The 24,059-nt window shown below is 46.2% G+C and overlaps 1 protein-coding gene and 1 long non-coding RNA gene across 36 annotated transcripts in view; one reads left to right on the forward strand and one right to left on the reverse strand.

Annotated features, from left to right (window-relative positions):
• Nucleotides 1–24,059, reverse strand: part of DST (dystonin) — a 488,434-nt gene that overhangs the window by 242,041 nt on the left and 222,334 nt on the right. For all 35 annotated transcript variants that reach the window (XM_053286451.1, XM_053286446.1, XM_053286475.1 and 32 more), the window contains one exon: nucleotides 20,118–20,284. In XM_053286451.1, coding sequence (XP_053142426.1) covers nucleotides 20,118–20,284 — 167 coding nt within the window. The remainder of the gene's footprint in view (nucleotides 1–20,117; nucleotides 20,285–24,059) is intronic.
• Nucleotides 9,175–12,746, forward strand: LOC128340792 (uncharacterized). Its single transcript, XR_008313960.1, has 2 exons — nucleotides 9,175–9,328; nucleotides 12,522–12,746. It is a non-coding gene; the product is annotated as an uncharacterized LOC128340792 (long non-coding RNA).

The raw sequence follows: 24,059 nt of genomic DNA on the forward strand, positions 1-24,059 counted from the left end.
GGCTAACCAACCAGGAGGAGCAAGGGTCCAAGCAATATGTTGTCGCACCCACACCCGAGAGAATTGTGTCCATATCCTCTACCAACTCAAGGGTGTCCCATGTAATGTCACAGGGCAGAATCTCCTCTATCTGATCTGATCTGATCTTATAGAAGTAGAGTCCAACTCTAGTCGAATGCGGGTGACTTTATCAGCAAAGAATTGAGCAAACTGATCACAGCGGCCAGACTGAACATCTACCGGATCCACTTTCCTAAGAAGGGAGCAGGTAATCCGGAATAAGGCCGCTGGACGAGAGTCAGCTGATGTGATAAGAGCAGAGAAATAGTGAGATTTCGCAGCTCTTATCGTCCTAGAATATTCCCAAATATAAGCAAGTAATCGCATTCAGTCAACTTCAGCACCAGTTTCCTTCCAATGACATTCCAAGTGTCTTTTGGTTTGCTTCATCTCCTTAAGCTCCGGAGAAAACCAAGGGAGCCAGGATCCACGCACCTTAAGAGGGTGCTTGGGAGCGATTTCATCTAACGCTTTCGTGGCCTCGATGTTCCAAGATTCCACGAGCTGGGTCGGAGAAACGCCCACCAGATTGTAAAGAATGTCCCCGAGAGCCTCCTGGAATCTAACAGGATCAATAAGGCGCCTGGGGCAGACCATCCGTGTTGTAATACTGTCCCAGTGGAGACAAGGGGCTGCTACAATCTGCATTAGCTTGAACAAACTGATGATTTTCAACCAGGATTTGCAAACCATCTTTTAACATTGTCTAAATGTTAGTAATGGTTACTAACATTATTTCTGCACTAGGCCTAAGAGTGCAAAAAGTGCAGCAAAAGGTTTATAAAGATCCTTAACTATGTTTAATGGTACATGCTACCTTAAGCCTATGATAAAAGCATTCAGATTGTGATATCATGCATATAGGAGAATTATTATACTCTCAAGTGTATCTCTAAAGTGACCCAACCTTTAGTCATAACACTGTGAGTCATCCTTTAACAAGCTTTATAAAGAAGCTGGATCTTTGCCTCTGCAGGAAATACATAAACAGAGGGAGAGAAGAACAAAAAGCACATTTGAATAATTCCCTACTCTGACTGCCACACTCAAAACAAGCTATTCATATTCCAAATACTGAGCATTTGACTGCTTTTATTTTAAAGATGTTTGTCTTCTGTCAGAATCCTAAAAATCTGAAGAGCTTAACACAAGGTCTTCATGTTATTCATTAAATACAGAGGACAGCATCCAAATGGCTTACAGATGCCTTAAGACTATTAATACACACTCTTTGCAGGATAGTCCCTTATTTCCCCACCTCACTCCTAAGAGCAGTTGGCTGGAAGGGCCCCCAGAGTAGGATTCAATGCAGCACAAGCACTGCTGTTGAAATAAAATTGAGAAACTCCCACTGGCTGCACAGAAGTGCTTCAGATATGCATAAGGATTAAGGGATCTTGGTCAGAATGTGTAACAAGATAAACAAAAGCTGTAAAAGCTTCAGTACACCAAGGTGGCTAAGAAAATTAGGGCCTAGTTGAAGACGAGCACACATGTGCACAACAAACCTGAAGCTCCATCCCTATAAAAGTATACCCTGAATCTCTACATAACATGAATAGCCTTGGTGGTCCTGACAAGAGAATCACACGCATGTCTATAGTGTTCATGTCCTCACAATTCCAAACTACAGCTCTACCCAATATTTTATGCTGCTTTTCAAATTCTCCAGAATTAAAAAACCAGATTGCAGTCAAGCATGGAGTTGGGGGTGTTCAAAAAGTAAGAAGAAAGGCTTTCCACATGTGCACAAGCTCATGCATGTATTATAAATAATACATAATGGTTGACTTCCACACTAACAATGTGAGTGAGCACTGAATAACACTGTGTGTGTACAGTGGAGGAAGGATGATTTCCACCTATTCCTTCTTCCCTATGCGGTCCCTACGCCTCCCAAAAATATGTCCTTGAGGGCTGCAGGACCATTGGAGACATAGTTTCAGGAGACACAGAGAGCTGCAGAATGCAGAGAGAATGAGTGAAATTCACTCTCTCTTGTTGCACATGCAAAACATAATTTGGTGAGCACAACTTTAGTCTGGATGTCAGTCAAAAATTAACTGAATAAAAATTCCTACTCCAGGATCACAAGGGGAAATTTGCAGTACATGCTGTACCAGGGGACAGGCTTAACTGAAAGAAAGCTGCAATTATTTCCAACTAAAGTTTCACCATTGCAGATTTACAAGCTGACAACCCAGAATGTTTAGAAACAGCAGTTCAAATGTTCTTCACCAAATGTACCAAAGTTGCTTATTATGAGGGTTGCAAGTGGGGCTACATATCAACCAATAAGTTACTGGACTCACCTGTAAAAGTGTGACCTGTACTGGATTCTGGTTAAGCTAGTGATTATGGCTTAGCCAAATAAAAGCCAGATTCTGCCATGCCCTGACCATGTCCCACCAGATTATGTAAGACTCAACCCATAACCTGACAGGTTCCATTTAGATAAGACCTTTGGCTTCTCTTTGGCTTTGGCTTCTCTTCTTGCCTTCCAGATTCTATTCAATCTTTACGCCAAAGTGCTGGACTTCACCAGGACCTGCCAAGACCCACTAGCTTCTGCCCAAGCTCCATCTCTTGACCCAGCAGTACATCTGAAACCCAAGGTGAGCTACCCTAATTATTCTGATGAGGTTATGCTCTCTAGGCAGGGTTACGATGATGCAGTATTTTTATCCCACAATCAGTGATGCAGTTGCTTGGATACAACTGTCTTGACAAACTAGGGCAGCACTTAAAAGAAATGCAAACAGAACACAACTACGATAAGTGCTTTGAAATCATGGAAGAGAGAAATGTGTTGTATAATGATTGTAACTTGTTATATAAGGATATATCAGCAAGCAAAATTCATCAGTAAGTGCAATTCAAAGAGTAAGATGAACTGTCCTTGCATTTGCCCACCAACAGTCATACCCAAGCAACTTCTTATAAGAAATTCATGAGAAACTTAGAACATATGTAATGGCATTCTGTTGGGAGTTTTCAGGACAGGCAATATCACAGTAAATGCTCTGAGAAAGGTGTTTCCCCAAGGGACAAACTTAGCTGAACAAAAGTTGAAAATACACTCACAATGGAGGGAAGAAAGTAGTGGGATCCACCTATGAACTTTATTGAGACCAATGCTGCTTATACGGTTCATAAGCAATCTAGAGTTAGGGGTGAACGGAGGAGGAATCAGGCGAGGCTGGATTGTAGCACCACCCTGCCAAATGCCATGTCTTTTCTGGCTTGGACATCCAGGGCATAGTGTTGTACGAATGAGTGTTTTGACGCCCACGTAGCCGCCTGGCAGATAACATCCAAAGGAATTGACCTGTCAAAGGCAGTAGAAGCCGCGACCGCTCTCGTTGAATGTGCCTTGGTAGAGGGCGGGAGAGGTTTCTTGGAAATTTGGTATGCTAGGGAGATGGTGCGGACCACCCATCTGGATATAGTCTGCGTAGAAGCCTGCTTGCCTCTGTTAGGTCCAGAGTGGAGTACGAAGAGAGAGTTGGAGGTGCAAAGGGCAGAGGTGCGGTCGACGTAGAAAGCGAGCGCCCTGCGAACGTCTAGAGTATGGAGACGTCGTTCGGCCTCAGTCAACGGCTCAGAGAAGAATGCAGGTAAGGAGATTGGTTGGGAGCGGTGAAACGAGGTGACCACCTTCGGTAGGAAGGTAATGTCCGGTCTAAGGACGGCTTTTCTTTGTGGAAAATTAAGTACGGCGGGTCAACTCTAAGTGCCCTGAGTTCACTGACCCGCCTGGCCGAGGTGATGGCCATGAGGAAGACTACTTTACAGGAAAGGAGACTGAGAGAAATCGTAGCCATGGGTTCAAAGGGAGGGCGCATGAGGGAGGAGAGCACCAAGGTCAGGTCCCAAGCTGGGACCATGACCGGCGAGTCTGGATACAGATAAGTAAGTCCTTTAAGGAAACGCTTGACAGTAGGGTGTTGGAACCATGATGGTGTGGAGGGCAGAGAGTTAGCCACTATGGCTGCGAAGGAAGGCATCTTAAGTCTGGCCTCCTTGAGGGACAGCAGATATGAATAAACATGTTCTACAGAAACAGCATGTATGGGAATCTCCCTGTCTTTTAGAAAGTTCTGAAAGCGTGTCCACTTGTGGGAACAGGAGGTGACAGTAGAGGGTTTACGTGAGGCCTGGACTATTCTTTGCATGTCTGCAGGCAGGTTGGGACTACGTGCCAAGCTGTGAGATGGAGGCGCTGTAGATCTGGATGGAGAAGGTGATCCCGTTGTAGGGAGAGGAGGTGAGGCGTGTGTGGGAAGTGGTGGTAGCAGTGTTTGGATAGGCGGAGTCGGGGGAACCAGGGCTTCCTGGGCCACCATGGGGCAATGAGTATGCAATGCGGGCGGTCCTGGGAGATCTTCTGAAGGACTCGAGGAAGTAGAGGAATTAGAGGGAAGGCATAGACTAGGAGTCCTGTCCAAGTCAGGGCAAATGCGTCCCCCAACGAATTGAGTCCGATCTCGGACCTGGAGCAATATTGGTGGCATTGTGCATTTGCCTCTGACACGAAGAGGTCTATTTCTGGGAGGAACCAGTGGTGGAAGAGGGAGCGGAGTGTGGGGGGATGTAGTTGCCATTCGTGTGATGTTGTTTGAGTCGTGCTTAGCCTGTCCGCCATGAAGTTGTCTTGGCCCTGTATATGGATCGCCAGGGGGGTGACGCCGTGGTGAATGCACCAGAACCACATTTCCATGGCCAAGAACAGGAGGGGGCCGGAGGAGGTGCCGCCCTGTCTGTTCAGGTAAGCTTTGGCAGTAGTACTGTCCATTTGGACGAGAATGTGAGAGCCCCGTATCGGGGGAGGAAGGCTCTTAGGGCCTTGAAGATGGCTAACAGTTCGAGATAATTGATGTGGTGGTCAGCTTTGGTCAGGGACCAGATGCCATGGATATTGTGATTGTTGGCATGGGCACCCCAAACTTCCATGGATGTGTCTGTTGTGAGTAGGAGGGCGGGACGCGGGGGCTGGAAGGGGGAGCTGACATTGAGGTTGACAGGGTCTGTCCACCACCGTAGGGAGTATAGGACCTGAGGCAGGATCCTTAGGGTGTTGGCGAGGGAGTCTTCATGTGGAGAGAACACTGAAGGGAACCAATGTTGAAGAGTCCTGGTCCGTAGACGAGTGTAAGGGAGGACGTAGGTGGTGGAAGCCATGTGGCTTAATAGGCACTGAATTGTTCATGCTGACTGACGTGGATGGTAGAGGAGGTGGGATGACAAGTCCAGTATAGCCTGAATTCTGCACCGAGGCAAGAAAATTTTTGACTGAATCGAGTCGAAGAGGAGTCCCAGGAATTCTTTCATTCTGGAAGGGTTGAGCTTTGACTTCTCGTAGCTCACCCAGTTTGGAAAGGAGGTTGATGACCGTGTGAAGGTCTCTGAGTAAGGACTGCGGGTTGCCAACTACCACAAGCCAATCGTCGAGGAATGGAAAAATTTGAATGTTCTGTTGTTGCAGGGCCGCCACCACCGAGGCCATGCATTTGGTGAACATCTGGGGTGCGGATGGGAGTCCAAAGGGAAGAGCGCGAAATTGGTAAGTGTTGTCCACTATTTGGAAGTGGAGGAAACGACGGTGCTGGGGTCTGATGGTAATGTGATAATATGCATCCTTGAGGTCTATAGAGATGAACCACTGATTTTTGTGCAGAAGGGAGATGACAGTGGGAATAGTGACCATCCGGAACCTGTGGTATGTGATGTAGGAGTTCAGGTCCCGGAGATCCAGGATAGGCCAAAGGGAGCCGTCTGGCTTGGGGACAGTGAAGTAACGGGAGTGGAAACCCAGGGACTGTGGATTGTGAAACAGTTCTATTGTAGATTTGGAGAGTAGAGAGTCAACTTCCGCCAAGAGAGCCGGGGTGGGCGGAGTGGGTAACGGAGGATTGTATGGAGGAGTCCATGGTGATATTTTCCCAGGTGGGAATGAAAGGGGAGAGTCTGGTGCCCTAGTGAGGAGGAGGAGGAGAGTCATTGTCTTTTGGCTGGGGGCTGAGATCCTTTGGATCGTTGCTGTAGTTTGGATCCAGTGCAGTGTGCATGCTTTCTGTAAGGCTGGTACCTGGCAGAACGAAAGGACTTGTCTTGAGGTTGTTTGGAGGAGTATGGTTGATGCTGCCATTTTTGTGGTTTATAATGACGGGATGTGGACTGTTGAAAACCCACGGAATGGGCCATGTTACGAAGTTTCTGCACTTTTTGAAGAGTATCATCCGTTTTCTTTCCAAATAGGGAGGAGCCATCAAAAGGAAGATCTTCCACCCTAGATCTAGCATTGGGCATGAGGCCAGAAGATCGGAGCCAGGCGTGGTGACGGAGGGCGACAGAGGTCGCCATCACCTAAGCGGCCCCTTCCATGGAGTGGCGAATTGCATGGAGCTCTTGTTTGGAGACCTGCATGGCCTCACAGAGGAAAACCTTGGCGGGGCCCTGCTGTTCTTCAGGGAGATGGTCCAGAAAGGGGGCAATATGGTCCCAAAGAAAAGACTGATACCTGGCGTAGTAGGCCTGGTAATTTGTAATTCTTGTTAATGAAGAGGCAATTGAATACAAACGCCTTCCAAACGTATCCTATTTCTTTCCTTCCTTGTTGGGTGGGGTGGAGGAGGAATACCCCCGGAATTTAGAGAGGGAAGACTCCACAACAATAGAATCAGTAGACGGGTGTTGTTTCAGGAAGGAGTCGTCCTGATCTGTCAAGGCGTGAACCTTGTAGAAGGAGTCGAGCCGCTTAGATGTTTGGGGAAGGGAGGAAGGCTTGATCCAAGAGGCCTTGGCCACCTTGAGAATGGACGGGTTCAATGGGAGCGATACCGATGGACGGGCATTGTCTTCGATCAGCTGAAATAGAGAGTCGGTTCAGATTTATCCCCCTGAGAGTTGGACTCCCAAGGAAGCTGCCATATGCGAGACAAAGTCTGTGTAAATTCGAAAATCTTCCAATGGAGAATTGAGCCTAGGAAACAATAGCAGAGAAGGAGGCAAGGATCCCAATGATATTCTGTCCGATAAGGATGACTCTGGACCCTCCTCATCCGAGGACGAATCCAACAAGTCAGACGAAATAGGAGGTGGAAACAGCCAAATTCGGAGCCAAGGAGCTGGTCTGGAGTCCGGGGCAATGGTGGCCGTAGCTGCCTGTACAAGTAAATTTCTAGGTGGAACCCGTGGTAGTAAAAGGGATGTAGTTCAGGGTGGAGGCGGAGGAGGGAGAGGTGTCGGTCCCGAAGGCAGATTTGGGATCAAAGCCAAAGTCAAGTAAGCCGGGCAAGGAGCTGCAGGACACCGAAGGGGCGGCCCCGCAGCAATCGAGGCCCGATGGCATTGGCGAACCTCCTGATGAGCATAGAAATAGTCCGCTTCTTCCTCCACTTGCCTGGCATAGCGCTTGTCCAGAGCAGCTTCGAGGTCCTGATTGGCCCAGTGGCACGGTTGCTCCGGAGGGAGTTCCTCGGGTTCAGAGTTGTGCTCGGACTTGAATACGGGATCATGGGGACCAGAACCGTAGGTCACCTCGGTATCTAAAACAGTCTCCATTTGTAAAGTACGGGATCAACGTTCGGTATCGTGCATCGACTTCTGTTTCTTTGTTGGCGGTTCAGAGGGAGCGCGACGGTCCTTTCTCTTTTTCTTTTTGGCTGGTTGGACAGAACATGGCTCAATCAATGCCGCCGTCAAAATCAACACTGCCACCGAATTCCTCGGTACAGAAATCGAAGCCCGAGCCACGGGATCGACTGGAATATGCACCTCTGCGGTGGTCACCAAGACTCCCGGAGGAAACAAAATGGGCTGTAAGCCCCGAGCTGCAGGAGAGACACTGGACAAAGCCTGCATAGTGGACAGTCTGTCCGAGCCCGTACCCTTGAAAGCTTGTTCCCAAAGCCAAGAACGAAGCTGAGAGGCCCGATTTTTGTGCGCCTGCTTGGTTAAGACCGCACAATGCAGACAAGATCCAACTTTATGGGTTTCACCCAGGCAGAAAAGGCAGAGTTTGTGGCCGTTGGTCGAAGGGATTTTAGATTTGCAGCAACCACACTGCTTAAATGTTGTAGTCTTTGCCATAGGCCGAAGAAGGTACCGAAGAAAAAAATGGAGGCAAAGAGGCCGTAGCACGCCGGGCCCGAAGGCCAAGATGGAATGGAAAACAAACTTTGAGGGAAGGGGGGGGTACTGGGGATAAATAAAAATGCTAACTAAGGGGGGGTACTGAACAGAAATATAGTGGGAAAGGTGATAAAGCAGTACTAGCAAAGATTCTAGCAAGGAGTTGCTCAACAATGTGTCTTCGATTGCGGACAAAGAAAGATTGGAGAGGGAAGCCCGAGCAGCCACCTATATACCGAGGGGGCGGGATTACCACCAAAAGTAAAGAACTCTAGTTTGGAAGCTCCGATGTGGTCTCTGCGCAGGCGCAAAGCCCATTCGTGTAAAGCACAGAGACCACGTCAAAGAACCACCTTTTGGTTCAGAGGTGATTTGCCAGTCAATACCAGTTTCTGGGGAGAAACACTGGGAAAGGGCTTTTGCCTCTATGCCCTGCTTGTGGAATCTGATTGGCCACTGGCATATAAATTAAAATACTCACAAGCACATTACACCTCATCAAACATGTCAAATTTGCTTAAAGAGGAAACTGTGACTGAAGTTCAAACCAGCCAATAACTTATATGTCTGATAAACTGTATTCTATCAAGTAAGCAGATTCTGGAAACATCAATACTGTACTCTAGAATTTGTCAGGCTCTGCGGATGATCAGCCAAATTCTGCAAGGCGCAACCCATAACCAGTCAAGTTTCACCCAGATAATGTCCTTGATTTCTCCTCTTACCTTCCAGCTTCCATCCCACCTCTACCCTGAAGTGCCAGAAGTTTTGCACTAACCCACCAGGCTCTGCCCAGGCTCCACCCACCAGAACAACAGTGTTTTTGAAACCCAAAGCTGGCAACCTAGTTGTGTCTATTAGCTTCTGATGACCTCTGGGGAGGGTGATTATGATGACACAATACTCTTTTCCTCACTGTAGAGATGAAGCTGCTTGGGCTATGACTAGCAGGCAAAGTCAGTTTATATACCTATGTGAATTGGTCTTAAGTTTGCTGGTGGATAGTCATATACAAGCAACTTGTTGCAATAACACATGAGTAACTTAACATGTGAGCAGTGCCATTCAGTTCATCAACAAGACTGCATAAGTACTTTCAGTACAGGCAATTAGCCAAAACTATTTTAATTCTTTGGTAAGATGGCCTAATACTGTTCTCTGAATGAGGTGTGACTAATTTATTACTGGGTAAGACAGGGAGAGTAGACTGGTATTCCTTGGCCTCCATAAGGTACGTCTCATACCATATGCATTCTACTATCAGTAGCAGGGGCGTAGCAAGGTTGGAGTGGGCCCAGAGACAAGATTTTAAAATGGGCCCCCCACTCACTGAAGGCCAGTTCATGAAGTAAAGAAACTGTGGACGATGCAAGTCATTTAATGGTACTAGAGAAAGACATGCTGTTCTGGTAGTTCCAGGTCTTAACACTTTTATCAGTTTCGGAGAATGAATACAACTGAACGAAGCCTGGGCGGGTGCACGGCTGGTGGAGTCAGTCATGTGACTTGCCTCTGGGGGGGGCAAGACAGTGGGCCCCCAGACAACTGTCTCCCCTTGCCCTATTATAGTTATGCCTCTGATCAGTAGATAAGTCAGGGCTGAAAATGTGAAATTAAGTGAACATCCAGTATAGTCTAGTTTTGTTTTTAACTGCCGTAATCAGAAAATGTTTGCACATGTGAAATGAATTCTTTGCCTCTGTACTCATAAAGGATAATGATGGACAGGTGCTAAAAACAGCCACACATTTCTCTGCAAGGGATACATTTCTGAAAGCAATCAAAATCCATGCCAGAACATGTGCTGCTCATAGTTTTCTTTTAAAAAGGGGTGGGGGGAGACAATGACTAAAGAATGAATGGGAAGATTCCTGGATTAGACAAGGCCTGTCCCACCTTTCAGGGAGGAGGCTCCACTGACAGAAATTGTGATTTCATTAACCCAGGCTGTATTTGAAAAACAAATTATGCAAAAGACAAGCAGTTCTATTAAATCTCAATATGCAAGTTCAGCTCTTTTTGGTTTGTGCCTGTGCATTTTGACATATTACCAAATTTACATAAACCCCTCAGCCTCCTTCAGTGAGAATGTCTCATCAGTGAGGGAATAATAATAATGCATTGTTAAGTGTTCAAAGCACTTCACATAGATTACTTTAGTAATCCACAGAACACTCCCTGTAAAACAGGCCAGTTTTATTATCTCTACTACTGCCATTTGGAGTGTTGGGGTTCCGGACTGAAAGGCTTGTCTGAGGCCACCTGGTGAGTTTATGGATGAGGAGAGATTTGAATGGGGGGATTTTCAGGCTCATAGCTCACCTCTTAGACATTCCATACAACATCAGTGACAACATCATCTCCTCTCCAACTACCTGTCCGTCTTCTCCATCTCTGTCTATTCTCTCATCATGACTCAACCAAGTGCTGTCAATATTCAGACTCCCAAATTTAGATCTCTCTCCCACCCTCCACAAAGAAGAAAACCCACATGATGGCCACTACATAATGCTCATGCTAAGTTATGCTTATGGGGGAGAAAGTTAGTCAATTATTTCAAGCTGACACCTGTCTCATATTCTGTTCCGTTCACCTCTTTTGGCGCTTTAAAAACAATAAGCAATATTACCAAACTGGAGGCCACATTGAATCAACACAACATTATTTTTCTGAATCCAGGATTCAGTAAATAGTACAAGAAGCTTCACATCAGACAACACAAGACTGATCTGAGGAAATGAAAGAAGATAAAGAAAGCTTTATGTAAATTGTTTCAAAAAGTGTTAGAAGTGAGGAATTCTATTTGAATTGCAGCCAGTTAAGTGATCAGAAAAGTCCTAGCTTTCTTCAGCTTATTTCTCTGCTGTTACTGTGGCACAGCGGGGAAATGCTTGACTAACAAGCAGAAGGTTGCCAGTTTGAATTGCCACTGGTATGTTTCCCAGACTATGGGAAACACCTATATTGGGCAGCAGTGATATAGGAAGATGCTGAAAGGCATCATTTCACACTGTGTGGGAGGAGGCAATGGTAAACCCTTCCTGTCTTCTACAAAAGAAAACCATAGGGCTCTGTGGGCACCAGGAGTCGAAATCAACTTGAGGGCGCACTTTACCTTTTACTCTCTTCTATCCTATCCCCACTACCCACCAATGGATTTCATCTCATTCTCTGTCTTGCCCATCTGATGACCACTGCAAACCTTCTGGGAAGGAACCATCTATGATGTACACAGTGCCTAGCACATGCTGAATAAATGTTAAACAGAAGTAGGAAGCAATAATGAGTCATGTTAATTGTCAATCGTAATAGTAATGAGGATTACTCCCGAAATATGCACAATGATTATTCACTTTCACTTCCTGAGTAACACAATGCAAAATGGGCCATGAACTGGTTGTGAAAATGCAAGTGGGTAGGCACAGACCATTGAACTGATATATTTCTATTTTGACAGAATCATAGAATATTACAACTGATATTGTAATAGATGGCCATCCAGCCTCAGTTTGAAAACCTATAGTGAAGTAGATCCGAGGGATGTGCATGGCCCTGTTCGGCATTCCATTCTTAGTACTTACAAACAGGTTCGGAACCCCAATGTTCGAACCAGTTCGAATGTGAGGGTGGCTTTAAGGATGGGGGAGGGTGCACTTACACACACACTCCCACCGTGCTTCCCCCTCAGGTGATCTGTGTAGAAATAGTCCCATGGGGCTGCAGCGTACCTCCTTGCCGCCCCACTGCATCAGTCACCGGAAGTGCCATGTGCACACTGCGGGTGCATGGGCACACATCATGCGTGTGACATGCACGGGCACACACACACACCCCGCAATGCACGCACGTATGCAGAGCACATGTGACTTCCGGTCACAGAAACAACAGGTTGGCAAGGAGGTATGCTGCAGCCCCGCGGGACTATATCTACACAAAGTACCTGAGGGGGAAGAAAGAGGGAGGAGGGGGAAGTGCACCCCCCCTTAAAGCCACCCCCGCCCCACCATCGGCTCGAAAGGAGCCTGTTCCGTGCATATCCCTAGCAGATCCCACCATTGTATGAGGCAAACCATTCCACAATCGAACAGCTCTTATAGTTGGGAATTTCTCCTAATGTCTAGCCTAAATATGCTTCCCTGTAATTTTAATTTACAAGTTCTAGTCTTTCCCTCAAGAGCAACAGAGAATAAGTCTACTCCTTCTATACGACAGCCCTTCAGACATTTAAAAACAGTTAGATCTCCCTTTAGATTTATCTAGTTCTCATTTATGTATCCCAACCCAATATTATTTTAAATGCCTCACATTTCTTTTTCTTTATATGTCAGGCATCAAAACACTGAAACAGAACCATGGTGAACATGATGCAACGGAAAACAGTTACTTTGGACAACAGATTCCTGTGAGAGGGAGGGACGCCCTTTCCTGCCTCCAGCTTCCATCTCTGAGTGTCATTAACATAATTACTAGAAGAGGGCATCATTCTGCTATTTGCTTCTGCTGTATAAATGTCAAAGGCTGCTGGCACTAAAGGGATCTCAGCAATCATCTAATCCAAATTCCTGCATAGATAGAAAAGTCACTCTCTTACTATTGTTGAAGGAAAGTGTGTGGGGGCAGCGGAGACACTCACTTGGGCAGTGAAGCAATGCCTGAGAGAGAGAGAGAGAGAGAGAGAGAGAGAGAGAGAGACAGAGACAGAGACAGAAACAGAGACGCACAGCTCCTTTATGCTAAGGAAAGGGGCATCACTGGAGTGAAGGGCTGAAATCTATTATATTTATTCTCACAGAGGTGCCTCTGTGGGGATGCGTCCCGGCAACCCAGCGGATTGGCTGGGCAGCAGAGGCGCCGGATTGGCTGGGCAGCGGTTGGTCACGTAGGGAAGTGGCCGCTTGAGGAGGAAAGGAAAGGAAGGAAAGCGGGCAAGCGGAGAGGAGAACTGAACGGACTGGGGCAGAAGAGAGGGGGGAGCTGTGGGGAGAGAAAGTGGCGAAGCCTGGCTGGGCAGAGACAAACAGCTGGCCACTTCGGAAGATGCTCGCTAGAAGGAGGGCCGTGCAGGAAGGAGCCAGCTGAACGCCTGGCCGCCCGACGCACCAGGGACTGGAGGAAGGAGGCGGCAGCAACAGCCAGTGGAGAAAACACAAGCAGGCTAAAAAGCAGCCGGTGGGGGGGAGCACTAATATGAGAGAGAGAGAGAAAGAGAGAGAAAGGGGGAAATGGAGGAGGGAGCAAGCTGGGGCAGAAGGCTTGTGGGGAGGGGACTGGGGCTGAAGGCTTAGGGGGAGGGGACTGGGGCTGAAGGTGGGGGGAGTGTACTGCTGTACAGATGCTCTGTGCGGAATCAGCTAGTAAGCATTAATTTGAAAAGGCATCTTTGGGACTGAAGCAATACAGCGGCCAGGAACCTTTCCTCCTATGCCCCAACCTGCACAGGAAAAGGGGAAATAATATATTAAATGTGTTTAGCTGATGGACAAATACTATTCATAACTTCAGCAGTATTCTCTCTAATTTTTTTCATCTGTGTGCAGAATGAGTTTTGTTCTGGGTGGGAGTATCAAGGCAGTGTGTGCACACATGCATTCAGAACGGGGCCTTCCTGATTTAACCTAAGCGAAATCTAAAATTAACTGAGAGGACATCAAAAAACTTGTGGGCATAAGCATGTCTGAGCATAGGCATGCATGTGCCTTAGAGGGAACACTGAACTTCAGCTCCCTTTATTGTCTCTAAATGCTATTAGTCTAAGCAACAGTGGGCATCTCACCAGAATGCCACAGTGCAGGATCAGAGAGAGGGAGTTGCCACCTTCTGCAATGTAACCTGTACTAATCCCCACTCAAAGTACTAACTGAACCTAGCTTAATGAGAACTGACAGAATCAGAGACATGGCACAAGAGGCTTGCAGGCCAGCATGAAATATTGTTTTACTTATGGCCAACCTCAGAAATATCAGAGCAAAGCCAGCTACATAGTGGCTATCAAAGCTGCAGTCACTTTAACATTCTGATCATGAGCATAATTGGCCCTGGCTGTAGCACTTTGACATCTCACTTATTCCAGTAGGAGAGAGACAAGAATATTTTTAACCCGCACAGTATGAGATGATGCCTTTCAGCATCTTCCTGTATTGCTGCTGCCCGATATAGTACCAGTGGGGATTTGAACCGGCAACCTTCTGCTTGGTAGTCAAGCATTTCCAAGTTTTCCCAAAAAACAAAGTAGCATAATATTCAACTTCTGTTGAATGATGTTCCATTTTATTATTTTAAAAGGGAGTGAGTACGCAGATCCATCCTGCTCAGGGGGTGAAAAATAAGTCTGTGAAAAATCAATTAAAGATCTCGGGAGAATCAACCTGAAAGTTCATTTTCCTGTCTCTTTCTGAAAATCCTGAATATTCAATGCTGCATTGTAGCTGAAACACAGAGGAAGTTTGCAAAACACCTCTGTTAAGTAGAACAAGGCTTACTAAATTCCCTCCCCACCTTGCGGTAGCTTTTGTTTTCCCCTCAAAAGAGAAGGCAATAATAAACTACTCCTTAGAAGATGGCAAGCAGAAACTAGCAGATGCAAATCATTTTTGCTTTCCTTTCAAACCTAACCCATAGCAATTCAAGGGTTGACACTTAGTAATATTTTGTTGCTTCTCCATTTGTAGCTTGAGGCAACCAACATGTTGCAGCAAATCTTGGCATCACTGCTTCTCCTATCCTGAAGGAATGCATTCAAGTTAGATCCTGATCGCCTGCAACACGTTTTAACATCACTGGGGTACAGTGTGTGCCAACACTTGTCCTGTGGCCTGGCATGAAACAGACGTTCCAGAGCAAACCTCTGCTGTGTATGACTGCACACTGATTTGCCTGAGAGCAAGGCTCACATTTAAAATATGTTCTCCACCTAGTCTTCTGTGCCCAGCCTTCTCCCACATTTTTAAGCATCTGGCAGCTCACGTGGCTGAGTTTGCTGCATGAAATCATCTCATCTGTGATGCTAAGCTTGCATTTCTGTATGTGGCCTTTGTTGGCTTCTCTTCCTGTCCTTTTTATGAGGGTTACTGAGCCTCCATGCATACGATTCAAGTGTTTAAAGAGCTCATTCAAGTCCAAGGAAGCCTTCCCAGCACTTTCAAAGGGCTCTGAATTGGTCTCTCCCTTTCTAATATAACTGAAACCTATCCTAACCTATGCTCAGAGAGCAGCCAACAGAGCTCTTTATTATCCATTTATCCTGCTGGGTAACATTCACAGGCTTTTCAACATCCTCCTTATAATGTTGTGCCAAGAACAGGGCACAATGGTCCAGGTGTGCTCTGATAACTGCTTTCTATATGCTGCATTTTCCTGTGTACCCACCTCCATTTTCTCTTCCCCCGCAAGCCACCAGATACTCCAGTGACTGATGTTCAACTGTTTCCAGGTGGTTTTCCTTGATAAGGAAATAAAATTTACTCATTTTATACAGAGTGGAGGAATTGCCCCCATAAATGGATCAAGACAAGGTCCATGTTGTATTTGTGTTCCACTCATGCCCTTTACAACACTCTGTTTAAGTGGCACATAAAACTTGTTCTAATGTCCTGCATAAGGGCCCTTTAGTGCTCAGTCACAACTGAAATGGCATTTGCTTGCATGAAAACCTTCTCCGTCTTGCCTCTCCCCTTTCTTCACTCGTTTATTATCATTGCCTTTCTTCGCCTCCCCGTGTTGTCACCCTCCACCTTTCCAAACACAGATTATAAGCATGGCGGTGTGCATGTTACAATTCTGCAGGCGTGCGTCTGGACAGACTGTCTCCCTCCCCACCCTGTGTTCCTGACATCATTCTTCAGGATGAAGCCTGTGACTTCTGTCTCACAAGGAAGATTTTCTTTCCAGCTCTCAGGATCCCAGATGGCCCCACTGCTCTTCAAAACCAGCACAAGAGGGGGCTCTCTATAGTTTTCCCAAGGGAGAACCTGAACCCCTCAGATCCATCACTACACAATCTGCTTGTGATATGCAACCCTTTTGGGGTTTGCCAAAAATATCCAGCAAGTTTAGCCTGGTTTAATGCTCTTTATTTTATTATTAAATAAACTGCATTTATTACAATGAGGCCCTTTGAGGTGAGGTGAGAGTAGAAAGAAATAAAAAGTTTACACAGAAATGCATTTTTTAAACACAGAAAAAATACCATATCTACCCAAATAGAAGATTAATCTGAACTGAAGAAAAACTCCTTTAAAATACAGGTTAAATATGGGTTATGCCCATATTTACCCAAATTTAAGGGGACTCTGAATTTAATCAGATCTTCTGATTTCTAACATCAAAGAGCTTGGGGGAAAGCCTAATCTTGGATTCAGATAAATAAGATATATGAGTGGCTGCAAACAGCAAAAAAGAAAAAAGAAAGCAAGCAAAGCAAAGCAAAGATTTTAGGACTGCTGCACCTGTGCAGTTCTGGATAACCTACTGGGCTCTTGCATCAATTCAGTCAGGTGAGCAGGAATAGCTATGACAACCAGATGTTCAATAGCAGCAACATGCAAATCTTTTTTTTTTGTTGTTGTACAGAGAATACTTCTCATACCAGGACAGAATGCTACATGGATGCCTAACCTACATTCCAACCCACTTTAAGGGCATGTTAGTGACCACAGAATTTTTTTACACAAACCCTCTTCATCTACTATCCCCTGATAACTAAGCAAAGAGGCACCTTTTAAAAGTGGCGATTCTCTCTGTTTAGCAGGGGGAGAGTAACTAGCCCTAATCACCCCAGCACAGCATGATCTAGAAGCAGGAGTAAGCTGCAAGGTGGCCAAATTTGCAGATGATGCCAAACTCTTTCGAGTAGTGAAATCCAAAATAGATTGTGAGGAGCTCCAAAAGGATCTCTCCAAACTGGGGGAGTGGGCAACGAACTGGCAAATGGGGTTCAATGTTGGCAAAAGTGATGCACACTGGGACAAAAAAAAACCCAATTTCAAGAACACACTGATGGGATCTGCGCTGTCGGTGACTGACCAGGAGAGGGATCTTGGGGTCATGGTGGACAGCTCGTTGAAAGTGTTGACTCAATGTGCAGCAGCTGTGAAAAAGGCCAATTCCATGCTATGGATCATTAGGAAGGGGACTGAAAATAAAACTGCTAATATTATAATGCCCTTATACAAAACAATGGTGCGGCCACACCTGGAGTACTGCGTACAATTCTGGTCACCACATCTAAAAAAGGACATTGTAGAACTGGAAAAGGTGCAGAAGAGGGCAACCAAGATGATCAGAGGCCTAGAGCACCTTTCTTATGAGGCAAGGCTACAACACCTGGGGCTTTTTAGTTTAGAAAAAAGATGTCTGTGGGGAGACATGATAGAGGTCTATAAAGTAATGCATGGTGTGGAGAAAGTGGATAGAGAGAAATTCTTCTCCCTCTCACATAACACTAGAACCAGGGGTCATCCCATGAAATTGATTGCTGGGAAATCTAGGACAAACCAACGGAAGTACTTTTTCACACAACGCATAATCCACTTGTGGAATTCTCTGCCACAAGATGTGGTGACAGCCAACAACCTGGATGGCTTTAAGAGGGGTTTGGATAACTTCATGGAGGAGAGGTCTATCAATGGCTACTAGTCGGAGGGCTGTGGGCCACCTTGAGCCTCAAGGCAGGTTGCCTCTGAGTACCAGTTGCATGGGAGTGACAGCAGGAGAGAGGGCATGCCCTCAACTCCTGCCTGTGGCTTTCAGAGGCATCTGTGTGAAACAGGATGCTGGACTAGATGGGCTTTGGGCCTGATCCAGCAGGGCTGTTCTTATGTTCACAGTACCTCCAGTGACTGTTGCTGGTATCTATCCTATGTTTCTTTTTAGATTGTGAGCACTTTGGGGACAGGGAACCATCTTGTTTATTGTTTCTCTGTGTAGACTGCCCTGGGCCATTATTGGAAGGGTGGTATAGAAATCCAATGAATGAATGAATAAATATTATACTTCACTGTATGTAGGGAAAGGGAAACTGGAGCATGCCGGCTAGCCATGTCCTGCCCTGGAGATTCCAGGCCATGTTCCCTGACCCTTTACATGTTCCACGTGTGCCTCTCTAGACGAGGGCTGAATGTATGGAGGGCCAAGAGAAAGGCCAAGGAGTGTGTTGGTGGAAATGCATGGAATAATGTATAAAGCAAGCTACAGACACAAAGCTATTTAATGTGTGGTGGGAATGCCTCCTCCTGCCAGGAAGATAATCATTCCCTATCATTTCATTAGTTCTCATTAGTTATTATTGTTGTTTAGATATTTATATTTTTAACGTTTAAAAAGTTCACAAAGCAGTTCACATAGCATATGCAAGTACTGTATGTACACAGGCATTTGTAATAAACACACACACAGCATAATACATGAACCTCTAAACAGTCCCCCAACTGGCAATTAATATTATAGTCGTTCTTAAGCCTCACATGTGTAGGATTTATCTAACACCTAGCAGCTATTCTCCAGAGCAGCCTATCCAAGGCAACAGCAGCCCAGCCCGGGTTAGGCTGCTTGTGTGCAGTGGTGGGACCGACCCTGACCCCAGCGCTGCCACCCCACCTAACCTGCCATTTTACCTAGCCAGGGTTAGGGGCGCAAGCGTACCCTTTACCCTGGTGCCAGGACCGTGTGTATGCTCAGTCTGCACACAGATCAAGCATACACAGAGTTGGATGCCTAGAGCTCCTGGGGGAATCTCCCAATGCACCACACTCGTCGCTGGGTGCATTTTGGGATACCTGGAGGCCAGGATCATTTTCCCGGCCTCCAGTGATCTGCACTGTGTGGGTGCACAGTTGCACGTCAAAGATGGAGCAACTGATTATCTGGGGGAAAGGTAGGTTCAGCCCTGTCTTATCCCCTGCCCCAGCCACAATAGAAGTTTGTGTGCACATGCTTCTAGAGTTTTAGATATGTTAGAAAAGGAGGCAGAGAAAGAGGAAACAACCAAAAAAATGTTATTTGAGGAAGGAAATCCTATTGGCTTTAGCAATGAGAGTGGGCTCAAGAGCAATATGACAGCCAAGACAAATATTACTTGAGCTTTCAGAAACATCCTATACACTTGTTTATTTATACACACCATACATTTAAATAAGGAAAAAGAGTGAGGGTGAAAAGGAACCAGGACAACTGAAACAGACCTTTATTCAAGGGTACAATGTTTACTTCATTTAGCACATATGTACCATAATGTAATTGTTTCCATATTTCATGCTTAAGTGAAACATGAAATGAATAGCCCAATTTCTGGTGCTACAACAGAAACGGCATGGAAGCCCTTAAGTTCTCTGTTGCACCGTGAGTCAAATATTCTGCTGCAGCACTACCAAGAGAAAGAGAAAACACCACACATAGGCATCCACCAGAGCTGACACTTTTCACCTGTCCTGCTCATTCTGCATATGACAGTAGCAAGAGTGAGGACATACTCATCCTTCTCCTCTTGCTGGGCAAGCTACCAATATTTTAAATTCTCTCACATCTAAGAACATGATCTCTGTTATCCTGTCATCTGATGAGGAAACGACTATGTTCCGAGCCATAGGGAATGTGTTCTTCCCCCTGACAGATAGCCTTTATTCAGGGCCATGTGTATTCCTGTCTAAAATGAAACAGAACTCTGCCACAAGGAGTCCAGATTCTGTGCCAACAAAAGCAGAAACCCCATCCTGCAAATTAAGTATATTTGCATAATTGCTCTTATTCCACATAACTGCAATTTCACTATTTTTCATAATTTATGAATATATGAAGTTTTCTTCTAATGAGTTAAGACCACTGGTCTACTTAATACATCCCCCCTGCCTCTCACACACGCGAGCACCCCCCACCCACTTTTAATTATTCCCACATATGTTTGCAACAAATCCAAACAAGTTTGTAGTTACCTGTATTTATGAATGATGGCATTAAATAATCTCCCATCTCGCCAGCAGGTAGTGAAATTTTCACAACGAATTCCAGCATAACCCTCAGTTGTCTGCTGTGTCCACAGGAGCAATCTCTCTTTAGCAGACATATCCTCTGACTCTCCAGTAACATGGATGTCAGAAATCTAAATGGAAATATAATAAATTAGTGATACCAGAATAGATTAAGATTATTGTTCAAAACGCAAAGCAACAGCAATAGCTAGACCTCATCTACCAGCACCCCAATTAATGTGAAGTCCACCATTATTATGGAAAGCATGGAGTGAAACCAATCAGTGCACTAGCCCTTTTGGGCACAGTTCTACAGGGGCACAGATAACTCAGCAGGAAGCCCAGCAATAGAGCTGAATTCATTCAAGTATCACCGGCATGTCTCTGAGTGGCCTCTGCCATTCAGGAATGTATGGAGCCTAAAATGACAGACCTACAGAGAAACAACAGATAATGTAATTGGGTGGCAAAATGGCCCCTACATTTCCTGTGACAGAAAGACTAGTTATAGTTTCCTGTTATGGAGAGACCCTTACTAACTGGGCAAGGAAACAGATTATAGAGTGATGACTCCCACATAATCTGCAAGAGGAGAGCAACTGTCCCTATTTAACCCCAGCACAGCATCCCTCCAGTGGGATTTTGGATTGTGAGCCCTGAGGGAACAGGGAACCATCTTCTTTCTTTTTTAATGTAAACTGCTTTAGAATTATTTTTTTGGTTGAATTTTTTGTTAAAATTATTATTCTTAATAATAATAAACAATAATAATGGCACAGAGCAGTACTCCCCCAGAGCTAGAACAACAGGTAAGCAAGCAAGGCAGTCACCTAGGGTGCAGCATGCATAGGGGTGCAACAAATGGCAATTTTAACTCTTAAGAGTTGTACTTTATAAACATATTTTTAATATCAGAAAATCCCTCCCTCTGTGTCATATATTTTGTGATTTTTCAAGTCATAGGTGTTAAAATGAAAGCCCAAAGCCTTTCAGTGGACAGTACCACAAGGATATTTGGTTGCTGATAGTGCGGGTGCGGGAGAGGTTACCTGAACCATTACAAAAGGACAGATATAGCTACAATGCAAAACAAGAACCTCATTCCCCAATTCACTGCCCCTACAGCCTCAAATGTACGCATGACCTGACTGATTCTCAAGAAAGCTATAAATACATTAAATACATAGTTTGTGGCAGAAAGGGACAGCAGGACTCTATTACATACAAGGCTGGTTCACATGACTGCCTGAAAGCAAGCAAGATGGGAACCAGAGGTTCTCAGGGAGTGCACACTCCTGGCAGTCATGCCATCTGAACCCCCAGACTCCAGTTCTCGCATGGGTTCCTGACTTCTGCTCAACTTTCACCTGAGATGCTCCACCCTACTTCAAATGTCAGTTTCAAATGTTTGCCCAGTTAGTGACAAGTTGGCCCAGTTTGCACAAAGTTAGTGAAAAGAGAATCTTGGGTGGAAGTCAGGAACCAGCTCAGGAAACAGTTTTGAGAGGTAAAATTGTGTAGTTCATACTTTCATTGCGAGTGTAACCTTCAGACTTTGCCTAGGGTACACAAATGCCTTGTCCTGGCTCTGCCCTCCCAGCCCGCCACCATTAAGATTTGCATCAGGAGACCCTACCAATAATGATAGCAGGAGGACCCCATTCGTTTCTATGTGTCTGAAATTGATGGATATCCATTGAACTCAAGCTTTCAAGAAGTGCTTGTCATACATTTGTCTAATGAGACTGAACAATTTTAGAAAGCACAGGTGGGATCGCTCGTTTGAAATTACCACAACATCAAATGGTGGTAATGTGGACAGTGAATGTGGACAGTGAACAGTTCATAGGAAAGACTGGGTTAAGTAATTATCTTTGCTGTGTTACAGTCCGTGCTATAGGAGAGATTGTAAGAAACCACGGCCAGGTTCAGACATAGCACAAAACTGGAGTTCGGTGAACCTACAGTTTCATTTTCTAACTGTGAATTGTGTCATAGACATTCGTCGAACTGCAGCCAGCCAACTTCCAGTTGCAGGAGAGAGGAGCCCCTCCCTGCTGCCCAGCTGCCAAGGCCATTCCTAGCAAGCTTCATGGCCCAACTGTGGCCAAAGCGTCAGCACGTCAGCAGAGTGGTTGCAATTGGCCACAATCTGGAAGGGATTGTGCCAAGCACGATCGTGCATTTTTGGAGTGGTCCACCTGCTCTCGACTTAGAAAAGGCATTTTAACCCCTTTAAATGCCATGCCATGCCAGCGCCTCTTCTGAAAGTGATGGCATCTCCAACCCCCAAAGAACCCTGCACCCAAATAGTCCCACACAAGCACGATTCAGGGGAGGAGGCTTTGGGGGGCTATTTCCCTGCTACTCAGGAAAAGGAGGGAAACATTAAGACATCCTAGGAAGGGATATGTAGATGATGGAGGGGAAAGGATGTTGGGGGTCAGTCCCACTGTAACCTGGGATTATGTTGTGAAGGGTAACCTTGACAAAGCAGTCCTTGCAAACCCAACCAACATCCAGATCAACTGGCAGCCTGCTGCCGGTGGGCTGACCCTCTCATGCGAGGGCCATGCAGCTGTGAGAGTGTTGGTCTACCCTTGGACTGTGTGCTCAGGAGATGTGCTAGCCCACCTAAGGGGGCCATGCTTGTGTGGAATCCTCAACTCTCCAAGGTAAAAGACAGAAAAGAATATCTGAAAACCCACCCACCCCCATTCCTTGAGAAGCCTTGCACGCACCAAAAGGAAATTTTGACACTCCATATGCCATGGACTGACCATGTGCACGGACGGGGGAGACACTGGGATAGACTGTTAAGCTTATCCAAAATTCCCGGGTTTGGGCCTGCGTTGTGCTGTATGCAGATCTGCCAGCACTGGGATTTGCAGGAGAGGGGAGCCCCCGCTTTTCAGAAACCCCACGGTAGCAAGGTTGCTATTTCTGGACACAGGCAAGGTCGTACATATCCACACGGGCGGATGGGCTGGCAGGGGGCACGTTTTGACAGCTACTTGGTGGCAGTTGCCAGGACCAGGCCAACACTCACTAAGGTATCCATCCTCTTGTTGGTGGGCCAGAGGGAGATGCTCCCATGCATGTCTTGTGAAGTCCGCTCTAAGCACTCGTGCCTCCCTGGTGCCACCAGCAATCCTCAGGGGCTGCATTGCCAGTCCCGCTTGCTGGTGGTGGGCTTGCCCTCTCACGAGAGGGCCAGTCTGCTTGGGAATTGGGTGGGCCACTGTGTGAAACAGGATGCTGGACCAGATGGGCCTAGGGCCTGATCCAGCAGGGCTGTTCTTATGAATGTCTTCACAGTAGTGGGACACTCTCCTAAGACTGGAGCACTACTACTGACCCTGGCAACCGACCTTACTAAGGAATAACCCTAGGGAGGACAAACCCCTCAACGGGCCCCCCTTCCCCAACATTTCAGTGAAAAGAAATATAACCTGGCTGCTCCATAATCCCTGCTTGGGCTGACTTTAGAACCGACCCACTCCCCCAACAATTTGCTGCCCTCCCAGCACTGCAATGGGGTGCCCTGCTCATGTGGCTTACTGATGGCTGGCTATCCCTCTCATGAGAGGGCCAGTCCACTGGGGATGACAAAGTCTTGTTTGCCCCAGATCTCCCATAGGACTGCACACTCATGGGCCGAGCTAATCCCTCTACAGGGGGCCCCCACTTCCCCCAACTCTCAATGGCAAAAGATATAACTTCAATGCTGCAATCAAACCCCGTTCCCCGTGAAGCCTTGCGTGCACCCATAGTGGGGATTAATGTCCCATGTGTCAGAGCCTGGCCACATCTGTGAATGGGGAAAACAGATCTTTATACTCATTCAAAATTCCTGGGTTCAGTCTGACATTGTGCCATATGCAGATCAGTTACACGGGAGGGGGG

The sequence above is a fragment of the Hemicordylus capensis genome, chromosome 1 (genome assembly GCF_027244095.1).
Source record: "Hemicordylus capensis ecotype Gifberg chromosome 1, rHemCap1.1.pri, whole genome shotgun sequence".
Taxonomy (NCBI): Eukaryota; Metazoa; Chordata; class Lepidosauria; order Squamata; family Cordylidae; genus Hemicordylus; species Hemicordylus capensis.